Source organism: Amblyraja radiata, chromosome 10 (genome assembly GCF_010909765.2).
Source record: "Amblyraja radiata isolate CabotCenter1 chromosome 10, sAmbRad1.1.pri, whole genome shotgun sequence".
Classification (NCBI taxonomy): Eukaryota; Metazoa; Chordata; class Chondrichthyes; order Rajiformes; family Rajidae; genus Amblyraja; species Amblyraja radiata.
In genome coordinates, this window is record NC_045965.1 from 48,451,320 (window position 1) to 48,477,123 (window position 25,804).

At 39.5% G+C, this 25,804-nt stretch overlaps 1 protein-coding gene across 1 annotated transcript in view; it reads left to right on the plus strand.

Annotated features, from left to right (window-relative positions):
* Window positions 1–25,804, plus strand: part of usp24 (ubiquitin specific peptidase 24) — a 138,688-nt gene that overhangs the window by 50,274 nt on the left and 62,610 nt on the right. The window contains exons 20-35 of the mRNA XM_033028759.1: window positions 2,503–2,614; window positions 4,253–4,329; window positions 6,275–6,415; window positions 8,340–8,393; window positions 8,487–8,602; window positions 10,795–10,861; window positions 12,301–12,411; window positions 13,616–13,714; window positions 15,116–15,274; window positions 16,238–16,323; window positions 16,974–17,067; window positions 17,517–17,672; window positions 18,717–18,814; window positions 20,012–20,107; window positions 21,614–21,842; window positions 22,641–22,803. Coding sequence (XP_032884650.1) covers window positions 2,503–2,614; window positions 4,253–4,329; window positions 6,275–6,415; window positions 8,340–8,393; window positions 8,487–8,602; window positions 10,795–10,861; window positions 12,301–12,411; window positions 13,616–13,714; window positions 15,116–15,274; window positions 16,238–16,323; window positions 16,974–17,067; window positions 17,517–17,672; window positions 18,717–18,814; window positions 20,012–20,107; window positions 21,614–21,842; window positions 22,641–22,803 — 1,858 coding nt within the window. The remainder of the gene's footprint in view (window positions 1–2,502; window positions 2,615–4,252; window positions 4,330–6,274; window positions 6,416–8,339; window positions 8,394–8,486; window positions 8,603–10,794; window positions 10,862–12,300; window positions 12,412–13,615; window positions 13,715–15,115; window positions 15,275–16,237; window positions 16,324–16,973; window positions 17,068–17,516; window positions 17,673–18,716; window positions 18,815–20,011; window positions 20,108–21,613; window positions 21,843–22,640; window positions 22,804–25,804) is intronic.

The window sequence follows — 25,804 nt, forward strand, 5'->3', positions numbered from 1 at the left end:
GCAGGGAATGCAACATCTGTACCTACGCCTCTCTCATCTCCACTCAGGGACCTTAATCCCACAGCCCTTACAAGTGAGACACCATCCTCTGATCTCGTGGATTGCATTTGGTACACTCAATGTAGCCTCCTGCATCAGTAAAACCAAGTGTTCTCAATGACCATTTGGCTGACAACTTTCTGTCTATCATGGCGTGCTGGAGCTCCAGTTGTTTGCTATTGCTCGCTTTAATCTTTTCTGTCCTCTACCTTCTCCGCTGCCAGAGTGTTCACATGCAAATTGGAGGAACGGCACCTTGTACTCTGCTTGGGTAGACTATCACCCAATTGTCCAATTTTAGATAACCCCCTTCCTCATCTACCCAGTATCTCTACCCCATGCCCTCCATTCCTCCTACCCATCAACTATTCCTTTCCCTTCCACCATCAGCCGATATCAGAAGATCCTTCACAAGGGTCAAGCCCCGACAGCATCCAGCCTTCTTAACACCTGGTTGGATTGGACATCACCATTATCTGATGTTCAACACAATTATCCACTCTGGGAACTGGGTCTCTGCTTATCTCTCAGCCACTGGGTCCTCTATGTTCACATCGGCAGACTGCAATCAATTGAATTGGTTACAAAACTTCCTGCTCATTGACTGTCAGCATAGGGGCAGCTCAAGGCCTCGTGCTCAGTCCTCCATACTCATCTCTATCCGTGACTGCAGCCAGACAATAGTAATGTTATCTTTAAATTTGTTGATGATACCATAGTTGGTGGACGAGTAATGATGAGTCGGAGTACAGGAGTGACACTGATAAGGTGGTTGAGTGGAGCCAGAACAACAATCTAGCTGTCAATGTTAGCAAGACCAAGGAGCTGATTATTGACTTCAGGAAGGAATAGCATAAGGTCCATGAATCATCTTCAGCAGTGGAGAGTCAACAGCTTTGTTCCCAGACGTACACACCTATGTTCCGTCCTGAGCCCAGCACATTGATGCAATCACAAAAAGCTGATTAATGCCTCTACTTCCTCAAGACTCGAGTGGATTCGGCATGTCATAAAATATTCTATCTAACATATAGATGTACAATGGGGAACATACTGGCTTGTTATATCATGGCCTGGATCATTAAATTGAATGCCCAAGAACGAAGAAGGCTGTAGAAAGTTGTGGCTGTTGCCCGGTCTATCACGTATATTGACCTCTTTCCTTCACTCCTCAGGAACTACTCCAGAATCTAAAGAGTTTTGGAAAATTATCACTAATGCATCCACTATGTCTGGGGCTACTTCCTTAAATACTCTGGGATGAAGCCTATCTGGCCCATGGGATTTATCGGCCTTTAATCCATTCAATTTACCTAACACCACTTCCCGGCTAACCTGGATTTCACTCAGTTCCTCCATCTCATTTGACCCCCCAGTCCCCTGCTATTTCCGGCAGATTATTTAAGTCTTCCTTAGTGAAGACTGAACCAAAGTATTTATTCAATTGGTCTGCCATGTCCTTGTTCCCCATGATCAGGGGAGGAGTTCCTCAGTGCAGTGCTTTAGACAAACATGATTCAGCTTTTATCAATGGCTTTCCTTGCAGCATAAGTGGGGATATTTACTGATAATTACACATTGCTCAATTGAATTCACAACTCCCGCCAACAAATGAATCAACCCATACCTGCACATGCCTCAACCAAGAGGAAATAAAGGAACGTGCTGATAAGTGGCAAGAAACCTTTATGCCACAAAATCTCAAAGCAATGATCATCAAAAAGAGCAAATCTAGCCACCAATACTTGACATTTAATGGGACCAACATCACCAAGATCCTCACTGTCAACATCACCATCATGAACGTCCCCAACTGTTGCTACTGACGAGAAGCTCAATTGCAAGAGCAGGTCAGAGACTGGTTAACCTGTAGCAAGTGATTTACCTAGAGATTGCCCAAAACATTTCCACCATCTGTCAAGTCAAGTACTCCCCTCTTGCCTGTGTGAGTGCAGCTCTAATAACACTCAAGAATGTTGATACCATCCAGGATAAAGCAGCCACTTCATTGGCACCCCATCCACCAGGATCTGCATTTTTTCTTTCTAGTGTTAGTGCACTGAACTAGTGTAATATCAAGCAAATGTACTACACTAACTCAAAACAGTCTCTAACCCCATAGCCTCTGCCACTGATTGATAAATGTAGCTGGCAATTGGAAATGCCACCACCTGCATGTTGCACACTATAATCCATTATTTTGAGGCTAAATTCTCAGTTGTCTTAATTTGCACCCCGCCAACATGCTAAGTGGGGGTGAGGCAGTACATACCTGGAAAAACGAATAAATAAAAATCGTGGTTGTAGTAAGTAGTTAATATGATGGATTTAAAAGATAATATTGCTTATAGTGGGATTTTTCAGTTTGGTACACCACATGGTTGTGTAGTTTTGAGAGTAAATGTGAGAAAGAAAATAACTTGCAATGTAACATTTTCTTTTTGATAACCAATATTTCCCTAGTTGTGCTTCGAATGGTTTACCAAAGGGCATGGGGACTTGGAGAGTGATGTTCAACAACAGCTTTTTAAAGAGAAAATTCTCAAGCTAGAACCCTATGAAATCACAATGAATGGTATGTAGTTATTTATGTGAAGAACAAATATCTTGTGCCTTTTGGCACTTCAAAGTGTTTCACAGTTAATCCAGTACTTTTTATGCTTTTAAAGGATAATTGATACTTTGTAGGCAATTTGCGTTTTGCATGTCAACCTATTCATGATGTATGTCTAAATAATGTGCCTCTGCAAAGTTCACTTAGGGCATCACAATTTCCATTCAATGGAAATAATGGTTTTGATCCTCTGCTGGCCTTGTGCTCATCAGACGCCTACCCTTAAAGCCTTTTCTTAGCTACTGTGCAACCCCTAGCCCATTTCTTGCCCGGGAGACCGACACACAGACGATTGTGAGGCTCAGCGTAGAGCAAAGCCTTTCCGTATATAAGTGATAAGCCCTACTCCCAGAATTGCATTAAGAGCACTTTCACAAATTTACTGGTTGCCAAAAATATTTTAATGTTTGTGAATTGGGTGGCACAGTTAGAGTTGCTGCCTTTTAGTGCCTGGGTATGATCCTGAGGCTAGTCACTTTCCCCCTCGCCAGCCTCCACATCCAACACATGATCCTCCGACATTTCTATCACCTCCTAAGGAACCCCACCACTAAACACATCTTCCCATCTCCACCCCTTCTGCCTTCCTCAGGAACTGCTCCCTCGGTAGCTCCTTGGTTCATTCATCCCTTCCCACCATACCACTGCCTCCCTAGGTACTTTCCCCTGCAACTGCAGGAGATGCAACACCTTTCCTTTTCCCTCCTTCCTTGACTTCATCCAGGGACCCTGACAGTCCTTTCAGGTTAGACGGAGGTTCATATTTACCTCCTTGAACCTCATCTACTGCATCGGTTGTTCTCTTGTATATCGCTGAGACCAAACGTAGACTCTGCAACTTTTTTGCTGAACACTTACGCCAAGTCCTACGGGATCTAACAGTTGCCAACTATATCAACTCTCCTTCCCATTCCTATGCTGACCTTTCTGTCTGGTTCCACTTCCACTGTCAGAGTATGGCCACACACAAATTAGAGTACTCCAGCACTTTGTATCTATCTTTGGTATAAACCAGCATCTGATATTCTTTGTTTCTACATTTTAACCTGGCCCTCTTCTCCTTTATCTTTATTCCACTTCCCACCAAAACGTTGCCTATCAGTATTCTCCAGATATGCTGCCTGAGCTACATCAGTACTTTGTCTTTTTTTTTTTTGTAAACCAGCATCTGCAATTCCTTGTTTCTTAATATTTTTCCTTGGCTGTTTGCAATTATGCTGCCTTTGAAAGCTGCATGTTAAAGATTGGACAGTATTTGAGCAAGAAAATGTGTTGTTGCTAGTTGGTGAGTTGCATTGATGAGAGTCTGAGATCATGCCTTCATTCTATCCCATGAATCCTACTGAATATCTGTGGAATCCAGACAGAAGTTTGATTGTCAGCCCTGTTGTTCAACCTCAATATATTTTCCACCGCTAAAATTTGTGATGTCGAGGATTGCCACTGTGGTGTCTATCTTGTGTATAAATGACTGAAGACTTGTTAATAACCCTGCTCAGTTTTTCATTTCATTGCTTAGCCATCTCAGGTCACCGTATGGCATCTTAACTAAAATAATCTTGTTCAGAAACAGTAACCAACTGCTCTGGTTCATTGTAGGTTTTAATCTCTTCAAAACCTTTTTTGAGATTGTGAATCTTTCTGACCATCGACTGAAAAAACAAGGAGCTCAACTGGTAAGCTATATGTTTACTGAATGTTGCATTATTTGTTCTGTAATAATGACAACTAGAGAGTACCGTTGGATGTGGGCCTTGACTATGATGAGGACATAGAATAATAATAATGGATGGGATTTATATAGCGCCTTTCTAATACTCAAGGCGCTTTACATCGCATTATTCATTCACTCCTCAGTCACACTCGGTGGTGGTAAGCTACTTCTGTAGCCACAGCTGCCCTGGGGCAGACTGACGGAAGCGTGGCTGCCAATCTGCGCCTACGGCCCCTCCGACCACCACCAATCACTCACACACATTCACACACAGGCAAAGGTGGGTGAAGTGTCTTGCCCAAGGACACAACGACAGTATGCACTCCAAGCGGGATTCGAACCGGTTACCTTCCGGTCGCCAGCCGAACACTCAGCCCATTGCGCCATCTGTCGTCCCTAGGTAGGTACGTAGGTATAGAAAGTAGTGAGAGGGTTCCAGAAGTTCACTAGTCAGCTTGTTAGCAGAAGCTTTACCTGAATAATTTTATGATAGTCATATCCAGCACATCTCCCAATCATTCTCACCTTCAATATCAATAGTATTAATTTCAAGTAAAATCATCAACTGCTTCTGGAACCCCTTCTACATATAATCACAATGATGACCAACCTGTGAAAGTCACCTAATGCCTATCAAATCTATTAATTCATGTGTTCACCAGTGTCAATTTAAAAAACAGGAAATTCTGGAAATATGAAGCGGTATCGGTGAAGAAAGAGAGCTAACATATCGATGACCTTTCATCGGTAGTGTGACAGTTGAAATAGAGATTACAGTTAATGCTGGTAACTTCTCTTGAATATTAAAATCTATGTCATTCAAAAGTTCCTGTGATATTGTCAAAACTGGGACCTGTTGATCCTGCTGCATGTTGTCATGTCTTCCCAGGTATTCTTGGCTAGCCGGCTAGCTGGCATTACTTGTTGTGGAGCTAGCAGTGAACTGGATACACAGAATCCTGAGTGGGCAGTTCTTTCTCTATCCACTTGTGCCGCTTACTGCTGAATCTCAGAAACTCAATTATCCTCCTTCCAATAAATAAAATTCATGAATTTGGTGGCTTTCTGCCCGGCGAGATGCAATAGAGATTATAATTAATGCTGGCAGCTCATCTTGATTATTAAAATGTTCCAGCTATAAAAATAAATCGGCTGCCAAATTACTGGTGTTTGGCAGATTTTATGGGACCAAAGCAATGCTTCCAGTAGACCTTTATCAGCTCTGAAGACAGATAATTTGGCGAATTTTAAGCTACCTGCTAAAACAATATTTGATAATTTGCTTGCATTACTTCCCATGCAGTGCATCCCATGTCCTGTTTCGACAACATCATAAAATCCAAATCAGAAGAGCATGTTCTGTGGACGACTGTACCACCATCTTGTAATTGTCTGCAGTGATACTGCATTTCAAATGTTATATAAAAACATTTAATAGTATGACTTGGATCGTCAGATCCATGTTCATTCCTTTGTTTGCAGTGCAGTACCACCTTAAACATTCTACATCAATAACCTTTTATCTGTCAGTAGAACTGAATAGCATAGGTAGACACAAAATGCTGGAGTAATTCAGCGGGACAGGCATCATCTCTGGAGAGAAGGATTGGGTAATGTTTCGGGTTGAGACCTTTTTTCAGACCCCACCAGAGATGCTGCCTCTCCCGCTGAGTTATTCCTGCATTTTCTGTTACCTTCGATTGAAACCAGCACCTGCAGTTCTTTCCTACACATCCTGAATAACATAGATGGAGACCTTTGGAACTTAGATCTGATGAACTAACTCATTCTATTAATTAGAAGCTGCAGACCATTTATAAGAAACACCTGTTAAAATTTGGAATTGTCAAAGGTGGCACAGCTCAAATGACACTGAAGTATTGCACACTCTTGTTTCTGTTGATCAGCATGTTGAAAAGTTGGAGCTATCAGGAATGGATTTTATCTGGAGAATTGCCATGGAGTCACCAGATGAAGAAATTGCTCATGAGGCAATCCAGCTGATCATTAATTACAGTTACATTAGCCTGAATCCACGTTTAAAAAAGGTATACTACAAAAATAAAGTATGTCTGAAATTGATTAATTCTATAAATTGAATGTCAAAATATTTGCTTAGACCTGCAAGCCCGAAGATGCCTAAGTTTATGGATATGGCCTTTGATGAATAATGATATTCATGCATGTGAAATTAATACATAGTCCGTATGACTATGTGCACGGCAAGTCATGCCTTGCAAACTTGCTGGATCTTTTTGAGAAGGCGACAAAAGTGATTGACAAGAATGGGGTAATTAATGTTGTTGACATAGTGAGCTATTTGACAGAGTTCCTTATGGTAGGCAGATCCAGGAAATTAGGATGCATAGGGTCTACGGTGAATTGGTAGTTTGGATTCAGAACTGCCTTACCTGTAGAAGACGGAGAGTGATGGTAGCAAGGTATTATTCTCGCTGGAGGAATGTAACCAGTGACATTCCATAGAGATTAGTTGTTAGGATGAAAATGTAGATGGATTTGCTGGTAGATTTCCAGACAACAAAACAAAAGTTGGTGGAGTTGTGGACCGTGAGGGAGACTGTCAAAATATGCAGCAAGATATATATCAGTACAGAAAAGGCAGAGAAATGACAGGAGTTTAATCTGGGAAAGTGTGAAGTGTTGCACTCTGAGAGGTCCAATGTAAGTGGACAGTTAATGGCAGGCTCCTTAAATGCATTGACGTATAGAGGGTTCTTGGGGTCCATGGCCTTAGATCCCTGAAAGTGGCAATAAGATAGTGGTAAGAAGTAAGAATTTAATTGTTCTATCTGGGACATATGACAAGAAAACACTCTTAATTCTCTTGACTTTTGACTAAAGAAAGAGTATGCTTGTACTCGTCTGTTGGGACATGGAATGTAACAGTCAGGAAGCCATGTTGCAACATTATGAAACTTTGGTTAGACCGTGTTAATTGTTGGATGCAGTTTTGGTTGTCCCATTACAGAAAGGATGATACTTTGGAGAGAGTATAGAGGAGATTTACCAGGTGCTGCCTGAATTAGAGGACGTTAGCTATAAGGAGAGGTTAGACTTATTTAGATTGTTTTCTGTGGAGTGTTGGAGCCTATAGGGAGACATGATAGAAGTATATAAAATGATACGAGTCGTAGATAGGGAAGTCAATCACAACCTTTTGAAAATCTCAAAAGTCAAAGTCATAGCTTTAAGGTAAGAGGAGTAAAGTTTAAAGGAGATGTGCATGGCAAGTTTTGTTTGCAGAGAATAATGGGTGCCTGGACTGTACTGACGGGTATGGCGGTGCAAGCAGAGACAATAGTGGTATTTAAGAGACTTTTAGATTGGGTAATGAATATGCAGGGAATAGGATGATATGGGTCACCTGCAGGTAAATGGGATTAGTTTATAGAGACTACTTGGATTAAAGGTTGTGTTCTTGCTCCGTACTGTTGTATGTTCTTCTAGGTTCTAAAGCCATGCCACAGATATGTATATTCACACAGTGCAGCATTTTGTAAAATTGACCAGTATAATATGAAATTACAATAAATAAATAAATATATGCGCACACACACACAGCAATTTTATAAAATTCACCCGTATAATTTGAAATTATCAAGTTGAATTGCAAGCATTATTTTTTAGACATTACAAGCTAATAATGAGGAAAGTTGTTTTTGCATGCCAGCTCATTTACAAAGTATTCGTAAAAACAGAAACATTTTGGAAAAGTTCTGCATGTCATGCAGCATGTGCAGAAAGAGAAAGTTGAAAGGAACTCTTCATCCAATCTGTAAAAGAAGAATTTGCAAAGCAGTAGTATTCCATTCTGAAACTATTGATTTTTCTCAGAAATGTAAACACTTTATAAGCACCCAGGATAATCTCAGTTATGAAATGTATATTGTAACTATCAGTACGTATGGCACCTCGTTGCAAAGACTTACTCTGACTTCACTTCTCTTTCAGGACTCTGTTTCCCTTCATAAGAAATTCATCGCAGATTGTTACAAACGTTTAGAGGTAAGTAGAGAGATTAAATGTGTGTTTTTTTCATTGCTGAGTTCATTTAAAAAAAAAAAAAAATACTTTGCTTCATTTTCCACCCATGTGTAGGTTGCTAGTTCAGCTTTAGGAGGCCCTACCTTGACGCATGCTGTTACACGAGCTACTAAAATGCTCACAGCGACGGCCATGCCCACTGTTGCTACATCGGTACAGTCACCATCCAGGTAATGTTGTTTTCCTTCATGTCCATGGATATCTTTCTGCTCCTTTAGACCTTGCTTATGCTGTTAAATGGCAAGTGGTCATATTATATGGAAATGCAAAAGACGTAGCCTTTGATTTTAAATTTTACTTCAACTTCCAAGGAATCTTTAAGTTCAAAGGTTTATATTTCTCAATGTGGAGTAAACTGTTATATGGGTAACTGTATGCCTCTTAAATAGCCTGCAATGATATTGCATTGTAATAGTTGGACAGAAACAGATTCTATAGGGACCGTTTAGTGCAAAGCTCCCTAAGAAGCAACAGTTGAACTGGTTTAAGAAACATGGGGTACAGTTGGGAAGCATAAAAGAAGTTGCTGCTGTGCTTGTGTATATTGACCATGTTGAAAAGCCGGAGCTATCGGAAACTGATTTTAATCTGGTCAATCATGTGGTGTTATCTGCCAGGCCAGAGGTGCCAAAGGCAAGGCATGGACCCATTCAGCAAAGAATCGAGTTTGCAATGGGGATAAACTGTTGATAAACATTTTGTTCTTCCCATACTTAAAGGAAATTTCATGCCAATCAATTACTAGATTTCAGCCAGAGAGTTAGAGGCAGTTGTGGTATCAAGAAAGACAGTTGAAAGAGATGTATTTATCATTGGCCTCCCTCCACTGGCTCCCGGTGTTCTTTCGAGTTCATTTTAAGATTCTTTTATTTGTTTTTAAATCTTTAAATGGCCTCGCGCCGCCTTACCTCTCTGAGCTGCTTCATCCCTACACTCCTGCCCGGTGCCTCAGGTCAGCTGATCAGCTGCTCCTGGAGGTACCGAGGTCTAAGCGGAAGCTCAGAGGGTACAGAGCCTTCTCTGTTGCTGCTCCGGCGTTATGGAACACTCTGCCATTGCACATCAGACAGGCCCCCTCACTGTCCATCTTCAAAACCAATCTTAAAACCCATTTCTATTCCTTGGCTTTTGACCCTGCATGAGACTTTGCTCCTGTTTTAGTGTTTTTAATGGGGTTTTTTAAAATTGTTTTTACTCTTTTAATGTTTTTATTGTCGTGTAATAATTTTTTGTCCATGATTAGTCATGTACAGCACTTTGTTGCAACAGTGGTTGTTTTTAAAGTGCTCTATAAATAAAGTTATTATTATTATTATTATTGTTATTGGTATTGATATAGAAAAGGATGCTATACTTTCTGATGTTTCTGAGTTTCAGTATGTACATAAGATAAACACAGGCTAAGTGATAGATCTTTGATTATAACAAATGATTAACAGTATAGTAGCACAATAGAAGCCATTTCAGATGATTCTGAAAATACCAGGACATGAGAATGGAATTAAGTTAGTGTAGTCAGGAAGACAATGGAAGAAATTGAAAGAAGGATTGAGTTCCAGTAATTCAAAAACTCTTGCAGAATGTTGTCCAGTGTTAGTGTTGTTAGTGAGCGGTGTAAACATATTGAAAGGTTTGAGCAGAGGGAATATGTCTATTCATGGTTTTGGACAGATTTTGAAGAACTGTTATGGAAAAATAATTATCTACGGAAAATAATGGATATACTGAATTTTGGCGCAGAGAAACACCATTAATATTTCAAATCAATAACCTTTCATCTGATCGGTCATCAAGCCAAAGATTTGACTCATTCTCTCTCTAGTCACCATCTGACCGGCAGAGTATTTATAACATTTTTTTAAATATAAAATGACAAAATGGATTGAATTCTACTAATTAATTGAAGTAGACTATGAGCTCTACATACAAGGTTTGCATGGATCAGGCTGGGTTTGAAGTTGGGCGATTCTTTTCCTAAGAGACTATGGACTTTGCAATGTTACATATTTGTTTGGTGAATGGTGGTGTCCTGCAAACGATTTGGACAGGTACATGGATAGGACAGGTTTAGATGGATATGAGCCAAAAACAGGCAGGTGGGACTAGTGTAGATGGGACATATTGGCTGGTGTGGGCAAGTTGGGCCGGAGGGCCTGTTGCCACGCTCTATAACTATATTTGAGAGGTGATCACAGGTAAATTCCTGTCATTTTGGACATTTTCATGTTTATGCTTATTTTAATGTTAATTCTCAATACCATTATTTGCACAGCTTTTTACAAAATGCTCAATAATGTTTGTAACTTGTTTTTCAAAGAACCAGGCAAGAATCTCTGTTACATTGTTTAATTCTTAATTGTAGGTCCAGTAAACTTGTCATAATTGAACGTCTGCTGCTGCTTGCTGAAAGATATGTGATTACAATAGAGGTAAGCGAATGAAAACCTTTTTAGACTTATTTAATTCAAATTAAATCCTAATATTTTAATAATTATAATCATAATTGTAATTTATTAGACAAGTATGTTTTGCAACATACGAGGAATTTGATTTGTCACAGTCATACCAAAAAAAGCACCAAGACACACAACTACATAAAAATTTGACATAAACATCCCACAGCGGCTCCTCCACATTTCCCACTGTGATGGAAGTCTTAACTTCTTTCTTCCTTTTCTCCTGCGGTCGGGGGAGTCGAACCATCCGTAGTCGGGGCGATCGAAGCTCCCGCAGCCGGGGATCGAAGCTCCCGTGATCGGGGCCATCAAAGCTCCTGTGTCTTGGAGCTCCAAAAGTCCGTCCCTATCCAAGGGATGCGAGCTCCACGATGTTAAAGTCTGCAGTCTCCTGTGGTTGGGGCTTTCCGAAGTCGATCCCTGGACAGGGACCGCCAGCTCCATGATGTTAGGCTGCAGTGCGGACAGAGATACAACATGGAAAAAGTTGCGTCTCTATTGAGGAAAGGTTTTTTTTTGTTTTTTTTAAAGGTTTCCTAACCCCCCCCCCCCCCCCCCCTCCTTCCATAATACAAAACTAAAGGTACACTAAAAAACATTTTTCAACAAACTAAAAATAACAAAGGAGGACTGGAATCTATCAAAACAATGAGTATGATTTGGTTCCTCATTCCTTTCTGTAGGGAGGCCAAGAAAATGCAGTCTTTTACTAGGATTAGTTGACCAAATCGAAGTGGACTTCAAGGATGCGTAGGCTACTGGTGTTTAGAGGAGAAACAAAATGCATGTTTAGTCAAATTCGGTTTTGTTTTATACATTGAAACTCATTAGTATTGCATTGTTTTCGGTAAACCAGACCAAAAAAACCGGAAACATGGAAACAGGATGCCTGGTTGATGGAAGCATCCGCATTGTTTAGTTTAGAGATACAGCAGGGAAGCAGGCCCATCGGCCCAACAAGTCCACACTGACCATCAATCACCCGTTCAAACTAATACTATACCATACCACTTTCTCATCCACTCCCTATATACCAGGGTCAATTTACAGAGGCCATGTAACCTACAAACTCTGATTTTTGGGTTTTGAGAGGAAACTGGTGTACCTGGAGGAAATCTATGTGGTCACAGGAAGAATGTGCAAATTGTGTACAGACAGCTCCCAAGGTCAAGATTGAACCCAGGGGTTTGGCGCTGTCAGGCAGAAGCTCTACCAGTAAGCCACTGTTGAGATGCTGTCACTGAAATGCACCTGAATGCTTATGCTACTGCCTGTGCAAGAAGTTGGAAAGCTGCTGACAAAATGCTGAACATGGCAAATTTTTGCTCTGGCACAATGTATCCTTTAATTGCCACTGATATTTGAAGTTAAGATGCCGTGTGTGTTTATGATTGTGGTTGGGTTTTCTGCAGGATCTATATTCCGTTCCCCGGACGATCCTACCTCATGGAGCTTCTTTCCATGGACATCCCGTCACTATCTCGGTCATTTGTGAGTCCTCAAAAGATTCATTTACTGTCGAGGTTAGTTTTGTTGAATGTTTGATTTTGTATTTCCAAACAAAAGTGCTTCAAGCTCCCACAGAAACCTTCATCAGTTCCCTTATCCCTCTTACTTTTAATCCAGTAATAACTATGGTGTTTTTATGTAGTTTCTTCCTCCCCAAAAAAACGAATTCAACCTTTATAACTAATTCACATTGTCCTTTAAGAGGGGAAGCAGATGCCATTGCAAAAGTCTTTATTAGTAATTGGTAATAAGAAATGACTAGAAATAAAGTGTCAATCTTGATCCTTGATCCTATTTACAAGATTGATCAATCTTAACACTTGATCCTATTTGCGAGGGCTACAGTTCCATTGTATGTCCCTGCTAATATCCATTTACCTCAAATTAACTCTCTTCCTGTGCACAACAAAGAATCTGTTCGCCTTGATTTTTCAAATTGCAAGTTATATTTAATATTAGCAAAAACATGTTGCCAAATAATTGTTACATTATTCAGGATAGGAAACTAAAGACAGCAAGCTGGAAAGAAGAAAATTACATCTTACAAACAAAACTGATATACATCAAAGGAGGAATTGAATATCAGCATGCATATTTAAAGGGGTACTAATCGTACCAAATGGTTTGTGTTTGGCTCCCTTTCTCTAATAAAGGGGAAGTAATATTGCAGGATTTATGATTGTCAGGAATTGCCAAAAAAATATCGATTCTTCGTAATGCTGAAATAATTTCTTGGAATTGGACGATATTTTATAATTTAACGATTTTGCACATTTCAAAGCTGGCTTTATCGCAATTGAATTTGAATCTAATGTTCAATGCGGCTTTTGCTATGACTTCTTTATTATTTAACCTCCAGGATACAGTGCAATTAAATATAATAGTGACATATATCTGCAATTCTAGTTAAGCCATAGTGGTCTTAATGATTGATTAAAGTAGATTATTAGTGACTACATTAACTGCACAATCTGTGAATGATGCATTGAACTTTACATAGCTTGATGTCTCCTTGCAACCCAGAGAAATGGTCCTTGGCATCTTGACATTTAAAAGATTAAGGTCATTTATTGTCTGAAATCAAATGCGAGGTTACTATTTAAATGTACACAGTTTATCGCAACCAAGTTGATTACTAATTTGAATGCGCAAACTGGTTCTTTGATGCTGTCAAGTAACAACTACCCAACTAATATTGACAGTCTATCCATATTTTAGGCTCACAGCAACGAAACTGTTGGGAGTGTCAGGTGGAAAATGGCAACACATATCAATTGTCCGTTGGATAACTTACAAATATTTGCCAATGATAGCTTGGTGAGTAAAAAGAAAAACAAATCAAGCCAAAGGCATATGGTTTAAGATTAATAGGGAAGAGGTTTTAAATCTGTTCATGTATTAAGTGGTAATACAGTTTTACCCCAGGGAAAAAATGTTTATTTCTACTCTATTCATTTTTTTTTTTTTTACATCATTGATAATATTGTCAATTATTATTACATTGTCTCCAATACTTTTTGCCTTTTTTTTAAAAAACTAGATAGAACTAAAGAGATAGATGAAGTAAAGAAAGAAAAGAAAAAGAAGAAAAACAAAAACAAAAACAAAAACAAAAAAAAAGATAGTTAAAGAAGAATGGAAAAATTTATTAAAATAAAAAAGGCTTCATTCGAGATATATTCGTACATTTCAGAGTATAGTATTTCATCCATTCTTTAGCCCGCGTGCTAGTCAGGTTCCTGTGCTGAACCATTCTGACCCTTTAAATAATCAATAAAAGGAGACCATGTTCCAACGAATAATTCCTGTTTGTCCAACAGGGAAAATCTGATTCTTTCCACGTTTAAGGTCTCCGTCATTTCTATAATCCACATTTTGATTGTGGGGGCCGTAGGGCCTTTCCAAAATTTTAGAATTAATTTTTTTCCTGTTATTAAACTATAATCAATAAAGTTTCTTTGTGTTGTTCTAAGTGTTTGATTTAATTCTAATATTCCGAGTATTATTAATTTTGGATCTGGGTCCAATTGTGTGCTGGTTACTTTAGATATTATACTAAAAATATTTACCCAGAATTTTTTAATTTTATACAGTTTGCAAACATATGAGATAATGTACTCTATTCATTTAATAAGAAAAAACAGACTTGGAGCTTTTTGAACTTGAGCATTACACATTTTTTTTTTGCCAGTGACAATATTCTTAATGTGTTGATTTACCCAGCCAGATCTGATTTCCAAAAGGTACTTGGTAAGGTGCCACATTAAAGGTTACTGTGCAAAATACGAGATCAAAGCATGCGATAGTATCTTTTGACATATATGGAATTAGCTAATCACTGGAATACAGGGGTAGGGATAAGTGGGTTTATTTCAGGTTGGCAAGCAAAAATTAGTGGTGTCACCTACATGATTAATATTGGTGTATAATCTGAGGGGGCTGTGTGTCTGCTGTACTGTTCTATATTTTTTATTTTAGCGACCATTACTGGGTAATCTGATTATGTTGTTTAAACAAAGCGATACCTAAAGTATTTGTAACTTTCTGAGACTAGCTTTTTGCCTTGTGTGTCCTGTAAGTGGAATAATTTTGTTCTTTCAGTTCACATTCTTCTATCTTATTATAAGAACCCGTCTCTTCTTGATGGTCAAATAATTTGATATCATCTCGGTTCTGCTGCTTATTGCGTGAATATGTAATGAGTTTTTTTTTCTCTAGCTCACCATGAACAAAGATCAAAAGTTGCTCCACCAGCTGGGTTTTGTCGATGAACAAATATTGACTGTAAAGTTGCCCGTAATGGGTACACCTTCGGGAAGTTCAGTTGATTCATCTACCAGTAGTAGTGTATTCAATTCAGCTTACGCAATGGAACAGGTTAGAGCATTTGTGTTATTTGAATCTGTGAATAATAATGCCGTCATTAAATGAAGAAAGATGCAATTTGGTCATATGATATCAGACCTCACTTTTTAATGTAGTTTTAATTACTGGTGACCGTACACTCCTTTTAACCAAAAGGGTTTGTAAGTGACTAATTTACCACGAGGTAATATATTTGGACATTTTTCCTCATTGCCCCTCTTGGTACCTCTGATTATCCAAGCAATAAATCCTTTTTGGCTATGTGTAGATTTGTTAGATAAATTTGTCAGTGCTCAAACTAAGTCCAAAAGTTGTGGGTTCAAGTTCTAGAAATAAGAGTACCTGAGCTGACTCCAGTGCATTAGTAAGTTAAAGCTACATTGCTGGATGTGTGGTCCTTTGCAAAAATGGATTAAGTCAACTCCTACTCTCAGGCATTGGGTAAATGTAGCAACTATAATTGTCCATTTCAAAGAAGAACAGGAGAAATCTCACCAGCATTGTTGCCAAATTATTTTGGATTATCAAATCACTTTCTCGTTGTTTATGGGACCTTATGGTGTTTGTATTGGCTAATGAGTTTTTTGAGATTTGTGGACGATATAATACATCTCAAGTGCTGCACTGCAGTAGTTAAAGACGAATGTTGCTTTCTCATATTCTTTACAATGATGGCATAATTTGCCAGTGGCCACTTAACATTATTAGTGTTTGGTGTGGATGCTAATGCCATGAAGCCAGTAGTAAAGTATGCAAAGTGTGTGTACAACAGTTTAAACAAATGCTAAGCAAATTGTGCTACAATTCCATAGAAGTATTTATATTTGGTGTTGCGCTCAGTGCAACGTTAGTACTTTTGAACTGAATACTCAATTTGTGCAGAATATAGTCTGTTAGAAATTGATGCAGATATTGCTTGTGTTTTTTTCTCCTCCGCTAGTGTGCATCTGACGAGTTTCTTTACCTTTGCAACAGGAGAAATCACTGCCTGGTGTTGTGATGGCACTAGTGTGTAATGTGTTTGATATGCTTTATCAACTTGCCAACCTTGAAGAACCAAGGTGAGATTCCACAGTTCCGTACATTGACGTTGTGTTTAATAGTATCTTTTAAACCAAACCTCTACCTATGGAGTATTACCAATGAACAAAATCAGTGATATTTGAAAAGCAAGGAGACAACACTTTTTACACATTGTTACTGTACATATAGTTTGTATGAGGAGCACCATAGATAATACGCTGTTCTCTGCTGTCCAAGAAGAGTCCACATTTCCATTCAAGAACACTACTTGAATGAGGAATTGACATTGTAAAGTGAAGGCATGCACCTTATAGTTGCTGGAGTATTGTTGATTATGTAGAACCCAAACCTTAACCTCCTTTGAACTTAAAATTTAATTCATAAAAATTGCTGGGTTTCAAAATACTAAAGCACGATTAAACAAAAACAAAAATTTCCTCAGAAAGGAATAAAATGCTTCTTTTACATTTGTTCAACTTTTTGCAGTCATTTAAAATATTTATAATAATACAAAATAAGACAATCTTTACATGCTGTAAGCGACAGAATACTGCCAGATTAAATTGCTGCATTATAATATTTACAAGCTGTAAGCAACAGAATACTGCCAGATTAAATTGCTGCATTATATTGGTCCTTCACATGTTGACTTTTTTTTAAAAAGACACTATTTTCATTGCTGTTTCAGAATAACAGTTCGCGTTCGAAAGTTGCTGCTTTTGGTTCCAACGGATCCAGCCATTCAGGAAGCACTGGATACACTTGATGCTTTAGGCAGAAAAGTAAGTAACTATTGTATTCTTATTTTTCTTCCAGTGTTTTAAAATTGCACTCTGGTCTTAGAATCTCAGGAACATCCACTATTTAAGTAGCAAAGTATGGTCCCGTAGTAAGGAGTTGTAGAGTAATCTTGACCTTGCCACAACTGCCTGAGGGGTTTAAAAAAAAAATAGTTCTGTTTAAATCACCCACTTCTCTTATAATCAATGACAAAATCAATCTTCAAATGGGTCTCAAAAATACAATTCTTAATCGCATAGACTCTTTAAGTTAGAAACTCTGTGATAACTCCTCAACAACAAGCCAAGAAAGAATCTACCACCACAGTGTTGTTTGAATGGAAAGATTTTGGCCAAATATGTTAAATCTGTTAAACTTCATTTTAGTTTCAAAGTTTAGCGCTTAAAAATTTGTAACATCCTTTAAACTGATGCATTTTTATACACAGCAGAAAACACTGTTGACTGATTCAAGTCACCAAACGTCCAAGTCACCTTCACTTTCTTCAAAGCAACAGCATCAGCCGAGTGCAAATACGATTCTGGAGAGCCTGTTCAGATCGTCAGCACCGGGAATGTCTACCTTCAGAGTGCTTTATAATCTAGAGGTTTGAGCTGTTATTGTAATTTAATTAGAATTTTATTATGCCAATATATTAACTCATTGTGGAATTATATTATATGTGGTTTGGTAAAATGTTAAGCGTCCCTCTTCCTAATATTTATGCTGATCTCAATAGCTTGAGAAACATAGAAAATAGGTACAGGAGGAGCCCATTTTGCCCTTCGAGCCTGCAGCGCCATTCATTGTGATTATGGCTGTTCATCCACAATCAGTAACCCGTGCCTGCCTTCTCCCCATATCCATTGATTCCGCTAGCCCCTAGAACTCTAACTCTCTTTTATATTCATCCAGTGAATTGGCCTTCTGTTTGCAGAGAATTCCACAAATACACAACTCTCTGGGTGAAAAAGTTTTTTCTCATCTCAGTTTTAAATGGCCTCCCCTTTATTCTTAGACTGTGCCCCCTGGTTCCGGACTCTCCCAACATTGGGAACATTTTTCCTGCACCTGGCTTGTCCAGTCCTTTTATCATTTTATACGTTTCTACAAGATCCCCTCTCATCCTTTTAAATTCCAGTGAATACAAGCCCAGTCTTTCCAATCTTTCCTCATATGACAGTCCCGCCATCCTGGGGATTAACCTTGTGAACCTACGCTGCATTGCCTCAATAGCAAGAATGTACTTCCTCAAATTAGGAGACCAAAACTGCACACCATACTCCAGATGCGGCCTTACCAGGGCCCTGTACAACTGCAGAAGGACCTCTTTACTCCTATACTCTTATACAGGACGACTGGCTATATCCCAAAAGTCATGTTAAAATAATAAGCTGATTTGCACAAAGATATATTTGTAATGACATTTGAAAAGGTATGTTGGTCAGAAGAGTTATGTCAAATGCTATATCGTTCTAATTCTGATGTAGGAGGTTTCTCAGACGTTTCTTTATTGTTTAAACAACATCCAAAAAGAGAATATAAAGCTATTTGGATGAAAATGGGAAATTTTGTAGTAATCATTCCTTTATATCATTAAGTATATCTACCCACTGCATCTGTTGATATAGACTTTATTCTGTTTGTGCAGGTTCTCAGTTCCAAGCTCATGCCAACGTCAGACGATGAGATGGCAAGAAACTGTGCAAAATCTTTCTGCGAAAATTTTCTCAAAGCAGGAGGCTTAAGGTATGTGTGTATACCTGTTTCTTTTTCATCCCAGCCTTTCTTTACCCAGTTGTTACATTTCGTATATCATAAATGCATCCAAGACCAAACCCGGGGATTTTTTTCCCCCTTATTTTTTGCCAAATGTTCTGGTAATTGGTATCACCACCAGCAAAGACAATGGACCAGGGCTGGATGGGTCTGATCTAGCCACACCCTCTCTGCATTTGGTTTGGATGCAAAGTCGTGTTAAAAATAATCTCACTTGAAACAATCCAGATTCCAGTGGCATGGTCTCAGCTGCGGCATAGCCTTTTCTGGTAAAAGAGATGTTTACCGAGTATTAAATTGCAAAGTGGAGTAAAACACTAAAAACAAAAGTAATTTTTCTAAAAAATTAACTTCCATCCCGCTTTGCATCCAAATCCATATCAGATGAACAGTAATGCCCCAAATTAGCAATATTGGGCTCTATTGCTAGACTGAAGTTCACCTGCAGAGCTAACTGACATGGTAACCAGGATGGTGGGTGATGGTGGGAGAAATGGGTGGGATGAGGGCAGAGTGCTGTTTTTCCTGTTTGCATGTGGCCTCACTCTGGCAACGGAGGCCAGGACAGAAAAGTTGTATGGGAAGAGGAGTTAAAATGGTTAGTATCAGGAGCTCCAGCAGGCCCTGGCTGATAGTGCAAGTGTTTGGCGAAGTGGTCATCTAGTCTGTGCTTGTTCTAGCCGATATGTAGTTTCTCCTGCACTTTTTAAATTCAGAGTTTCCAGAGCACTGGCCTCTTTTTTTTTCTTTTTTTTTTCCTGACGTTTGCCCTTATCAGCTTTTTCCATGTAACATGTCAAGAAATTTGTATTTGCAGTATAATTATTTTGGATGGGTAATGGTGTAATTCCAGATCTAATATCATTGCAAAAAAGAGGATATTAACAGTCTCAACTGGCTAAAGTTACGCTAATCAGTCCACAATTGCTGTTAGGAATTATACTAGTTAATTCACGGAGAGGTCTCCGGAAACCAAACTGTATTAAATGTTGATGGGCATCTCCTGCTTAATAATTGACGTCTTTCTTAAAGTCTAGTTAAAATGTTGTTGGAGATACTCGACCAAACAAGTAATGTGGTTTGAGAGAATCATACCATTTGAATATTTGAAACTCTAAGGATATTACGTTGATATTTAATTTTTTTAAATACCTTTTCATTTTTCAGCTTGGTAGTGAATGTTATGCAGCGGGATTCTATTCCATCTGAGGTGGATTATGAGACAAGGCAGGGAGTTTATTCAATCTGTCTGCAGCTCGCAAGGTGAGAACCAATGTACACTGCGTCACTCAAATAAAAAAAATGTGCTCATCAACATAGGTATGTAGATGTTCACAATGGGTTCTAAGCAAGTGAATAGTAGGTAAGAGGAAAATCAAGGTGCCATGCTTTCAAATAGCGTAATACTTTTTTTTGTTCCAAATCCTAACATTTTTTAAAGTTTCTCTTAATGCCTCTCTAATTCTTTGGTTGCTGGACTTAACTTGTGTGCATTCATTATTAACCCTTCGGTCACTCAAAATACTTTCTCCTGTTTACTACCCTATAGAATTTATAAACACCGGGCTAATTTTCACTATGCCCTTTGTTGATTTCAAAATCAGAATGAATTCAACAATTTTGACATAGCCACATCTCAACTAAACAAAATATTAATAGGAATATGACATTTACTGACCTGTATGTGACTCCAGTGCCCCTTGAATATTTGGCCAAGCAACGCAATCACCTGTATTCAATACTTGCCCTCCAATGCTTGCCCTTGTTCTTTTTGTGCATCAACATTTTAAATAATTCTAACCCTTTTACGTAACTTTGTCATGTAAGTAAATGTTCAGATTTTGTCGACTTAGCAGTCTGAAGGTACAAAGGTCTTGTGCACTGATCTGATGTGTTAGAATACTGGGATGTGGCTACTCAACATTTTCTCTATTGGCAAGAGACAACTGTAATTTTGAGGGGCACATATTTTTTCCGGCGAGGATGAGTTGGGACAAGTTGTACAACTTTATGACTGAGTCCAAAATCATTTTGGTGCAACGAATAGAATGGATTATTAAAATATTTTTCCTTCATACCCCACTCATCTAACTTAGCTAAGAGCATAGAGGTTCAGGGACTGAATATTTTTTCAACAGAAATGTAATTTTAAACCTTCCTCAGAATTGCTGCATAAAGTAAGTGGAATTTACTTAACTTGTTTCAATAATGGATTAATCCAAGCCTCTACCCAAACAAAATAAAGGAATTGCACCTTTTGAGGTAGCAACTTGGAACATTTAGTTTTTGCTATGCTTTGTGTTATATAATAGATTATTTTAGGTTTAGAGATACAGTGCGGAAATGGGGCCCTTCGGCCCACTGAATCCACACTGACCAGTGATCCCCGCACATTAACATACCCTACACACACTAGGGACAATATTTACATTGATGCCAAGCCAATTAACCTACAAACCTGTACGTCGTTGGAGTGTGGGAGGAAACTGAAGATCTCGGAGAAAACCCAAACGTTCATGGGGGGAACGTACAAACTCCGTACAGACAGCACCCATAGCCAGGATCGAAACTGGGTCTCTGGCACTAAGCGTTGTAAGGCAGCAACTCCACTGCTGCGCCACCATGCCACACCTTATTTAATTTGCCCTCTGAGCACATCCAAAGTGGATTTTATTAGAACATGACTGAAGGTTTGTTTCAGATAATATCCCAATCATTTGCAACTTTTGGGACTCTATATCTATTTATCCATACTGATTCCTTCATCAGGTTTTTGCTCGTTGGCCAAACCATGCCATCTACACTGGATGATGATTTCTTGAAAGATGGAATGGAAGCACTGTCCTCGCGCCCATTTCGCAATATTGGTCGACAGACTAGTCGCCAATTATCAATTGGTGGTCAAGAAAAATCATCGATGAGACAAATGAGTGTGACGTCCGATCGATCATCAATAAGAATTGAGGAGATAATACCTGCTGCAAGAGTGGCAATACAGGTAAATAAAATCAGTAATATTTATTTCTAACTGTAATTTATAACACAAGTATTTATGCATTAGTTTGAAAGTGCAGAATGTGTAATGGGAAATAATGGGAAATGACCTGTACAAATTGTGTTCCCTTTAAGTTTGAAAGTTTTTATTTCTGTTGAACTAATGTGTTGGTTATTTGAGCTATATTCAATTTGTGGTTTCGATCGTTGATACTGACCCTGACCATACATCCCACCCACCTCTCGCTATCCCTCACACATGGGAGGTGTTTATTGCAAGACAGCATAGCCAGGCCTCAAATAACAGATCACTGAGATCCTGCTCTGGGCAGCTTTGACAGCAAGATTGGCTGGAGATAAGAGTTGAAAGTTATTTTTAACAATTGTGATACACAACATTTTTTTAAACTATTAAGGTTGTTGTATACAGATTTAAAAACTTATTTTAAGAATAACATATTAAATAATGAACAAACTAATAAAATATATTTTGTTAATGTTATGTTTTCATCCTAATTTCCAGATTGGGAATCTCCATTCAAATCATTGGGGATTCTAATCGTGCAACAGTGCTAATAACTAGTTTAAAATCACAGAGGTAATCTCCGCATGGAGTCGGTCACTGAGCTCTCTTTAGATTTTCGGTGGGTCTGGATAAGCAGGGAACTATTGTCTGGAACTACTGAGCATTGGTGGTTCAATCAGATCCACTGGTCATGGTCAGCATTTGGCCCAGTATCCAGTCAGCAAAAAGCATATTTGTGTATGCTTGTTACTCTGACCACATTTAACTTTGTTGCAGACGATGGATGTGAATGATTTCACCTCAACAGTAGCCTGCTTTATGAGGCTTTCATGGGCAGCAGCAGCTGGACGTCTTGACCTGGTGGGCAGCTGCCAGCCAATTCGAGAGAGTACCAATTGTTTATTCTCCGTTGGTATTCGAAATAGACTCAGCAGTTCAGGTGAGGATATCTCAAGCTCTTGCTTTTCAAGCTGTTGCCTGCTTTGGTTTGAAGATTACCAGAGTTATTGATCGACAAATTAGATATTGGGACAAGTTATGAAATTCCATCTTGGCAGATAAATGAGGAAGAATCTGTTAGCCATGATAAACCTTGCAAATTCTGACAGAAGTAACAATAGATGTTATTTCACAGTTCTCTGAATCTTTATTTTCTGTTCAGTAAACCCTTGTTTTAATGGACCCCTGTAGAACTGATTTTGGTTATTGCGGACGGAACTACTGAAGGCTGCCGCCACCTCCCTGGCTGCTTATAGCCCTGGCTGGCCTTGCCACTGCCGCTCGCGCAGCTTCCCGGCTGGACCTACTGCTGCCACCGCCAACCCGCACAGCTTAATTCGCTGCTTCCAATCTGCGCGTGCCACCCCCACTGCCGACCCTTGCCTGCACTCCGCCAATCCTCGCCTCTTTCCAGGACGCCAGTGCCATCAACTCACCTGGTTTCCAGGCCCAATTCCAGACTCTGAGGAAGGATATCAACCCAAAACGTCACCTATCGCTGTTCTCCAGTGATGTTGCCTGACCTGCTGAGTTACTCCAGCACATTGTGTCCTTTTGTGTATTAACCAGCAACTCCAGTTGTTTGTTTGTCCTGCTTTTATAATAATAATACCGTACTCCGTTATAGCGGACAGTCGGCAATTTCGGATTTCCCCTCCTCCCCCCCCCCATGGTCCATTATAACGAAGGTTTACTGTATTATTATTGTCTCTGAATCTAGTATTTTAGCCATGAGGTTTTGGAGGTGACTTAATCAGATCTATATGTATTCTGATGATCTCCTTGCTGGTGAGCTTTTCGAGATGAACATTTTGCAAAACTAGTGCAAATTTGATATTTGATGAATTGTATTGTTTACTTTTAGAATCTCAGCGTAGAAACTGGCCCTTTGATCTGAGTCTGCACTGACCATCAAGCACCCATTTATTTTACAATAATCCCATCCTAATCCATTTTGTTGTGCTCATAATCCCATCAACTACCTTCTAGATTCTACTCCCTTTCACACTATTTACAGTAACAATTCACCAGCCGACTTTTGGTGATCTTAGAATAAAGAGGAGGTTGTTAGAATTAAGGGGAGGTCATTGAGGTACGGACAGGGGTTTCTGCGGCAACAGACGGGATGCGAGGATGGTGTGCTGCCTTCCTGGTGCCAGGATCCAGGATGTCACGGACAGAGTGCAGAAAATCCTCAAGGGCGAAGGTGAACATCCGGAAGTGGTAGTGCATGTCGGCACAAACGATGTCGGAAAGAAGGGGATGAATATTCTGCAGCGTGACTTTGGAGAGCTCGGAAAAATGCTGAAAAGCAGGACCTCCAGGGTTGTTATCTCCGGTTTGCTTCCAGTTCCTCGTGCTGGCGAGAGCAGGAACAGGGAGATACGGGACCTGAACGTGTGGCTGAGGAACTGGTGCACGGGGCAGGGATTTAGATTCTTAGATCACTGGGGTCTGTTTTGGGGTAAGGGGGAACTGTACAAAAGGGATGGATTGCATCTTAACAGGCGTGGGACCAGCATTCTGGCAGGCAGGTTTGCCACTGCTACACGGGTGGTTTTAAACTGAATAAGGGGGGTGGGGTGTCGAATGGGCTAGTGGAGGATGGAGTTAAAGGGAAAGGGTTTCTTAAATGTGTGAGCGTAGAGACAGAGGGGTGTAAAATGAGGGTAGAAGCAATAGGTAGCAAGGTGAAAAGTAAAAGAGGCAGGCCGGAAAATCCAGGGCAAAAATCAAAAAGGGCCACTTTTCAACAAAATTGTATAAGGGGTAAGAGTGTTGTAAAAACAAGCCTGAAGGCTTTGTGTCTCAATGCAAGGAGCATTCGTAATAAGGTGGATGAGTTGAATGTGCAGATAGCTATTAATGACTATGATATAGTTGGGATCACGGAGACATGGCTCCAGGGTGACCAAGGCTGGGAGCTGAACATCCAGGGATATTCAATATTCAGGAGGGATAGAGAGAAAGGAAAAGGAGGTGGGGTAGCGTTGCTGATTAGAGAGGAGATTAATGCAATGGAAAGGAAGGACATTAGTTTGCAGGATGTGGAATCGGTATGGGTAGAGCTGCGAAACACTAAGGGGCAGAAAACGCTGGTGGGTGTTGTGTACAGGCCACCTAACAGTAGTAGTGAAGTTGGAGATGGTATCAAACAGGAAATTAGAAATGCGTGCGACAAAGGCAAAACCGTTATAATGGGTGACTTCAATCTACATATAGATTGGGTGAATCAAATTGGCAGGGGTGCTGAGGAAGAGGATTTTTTGGAATGTATGCGGGATAGTTATCTAAATCAACATGTAGAGGAACCAACGAGAGAGCAGGCTATTTTAGACTGGGTATTGAGTAATGAGGAAGGGTTAGTTAGCAGTCTTGTTGTACGTGCCCCCTTGGGCAAGAGTGACCATAATATGGTTGAGTTCTTCATTAGGATGGAGAGTGACATTGTTAATTCAGAAACAATGGTTCTGAACTTAAAGAAAGGTAACTTTGAGGGTATGAGACGTGAATTGGCCAAGATTGACTGGCAATTAATTCTAAAAGGGTTGACGGTGGATATGCAATGGAAGACATTTAAAGACTGCATGGATGAACTACAAAAATTGTTCATCCCAGTTTGGCAAAAGAATAAATCAGGGAAGGTAGTGCATCCGTGGATAACAAGGGAAATCAGGGATAGTATCAAAGCGAAGGATGATGCGTACAAATTAGCCAGAAAAAGCAGCATACCGGAGGACTGGGAGAAATTCAGAGACCAGCAGAGGAGGACAAAGGGCTTAATTAGGAAAGGAAAAATAGATTATGAAAGAAAACTGGCAGGGAACATAAAAACTGACTGCAAAAGTTTTTATAGATATGTGAAAAGAAAGAGATTAGTTAAAACAAATGTAGGTCCCTTGCAGTCAGAAACGGGTGAGTTGATCATGGGGAACAAGGAT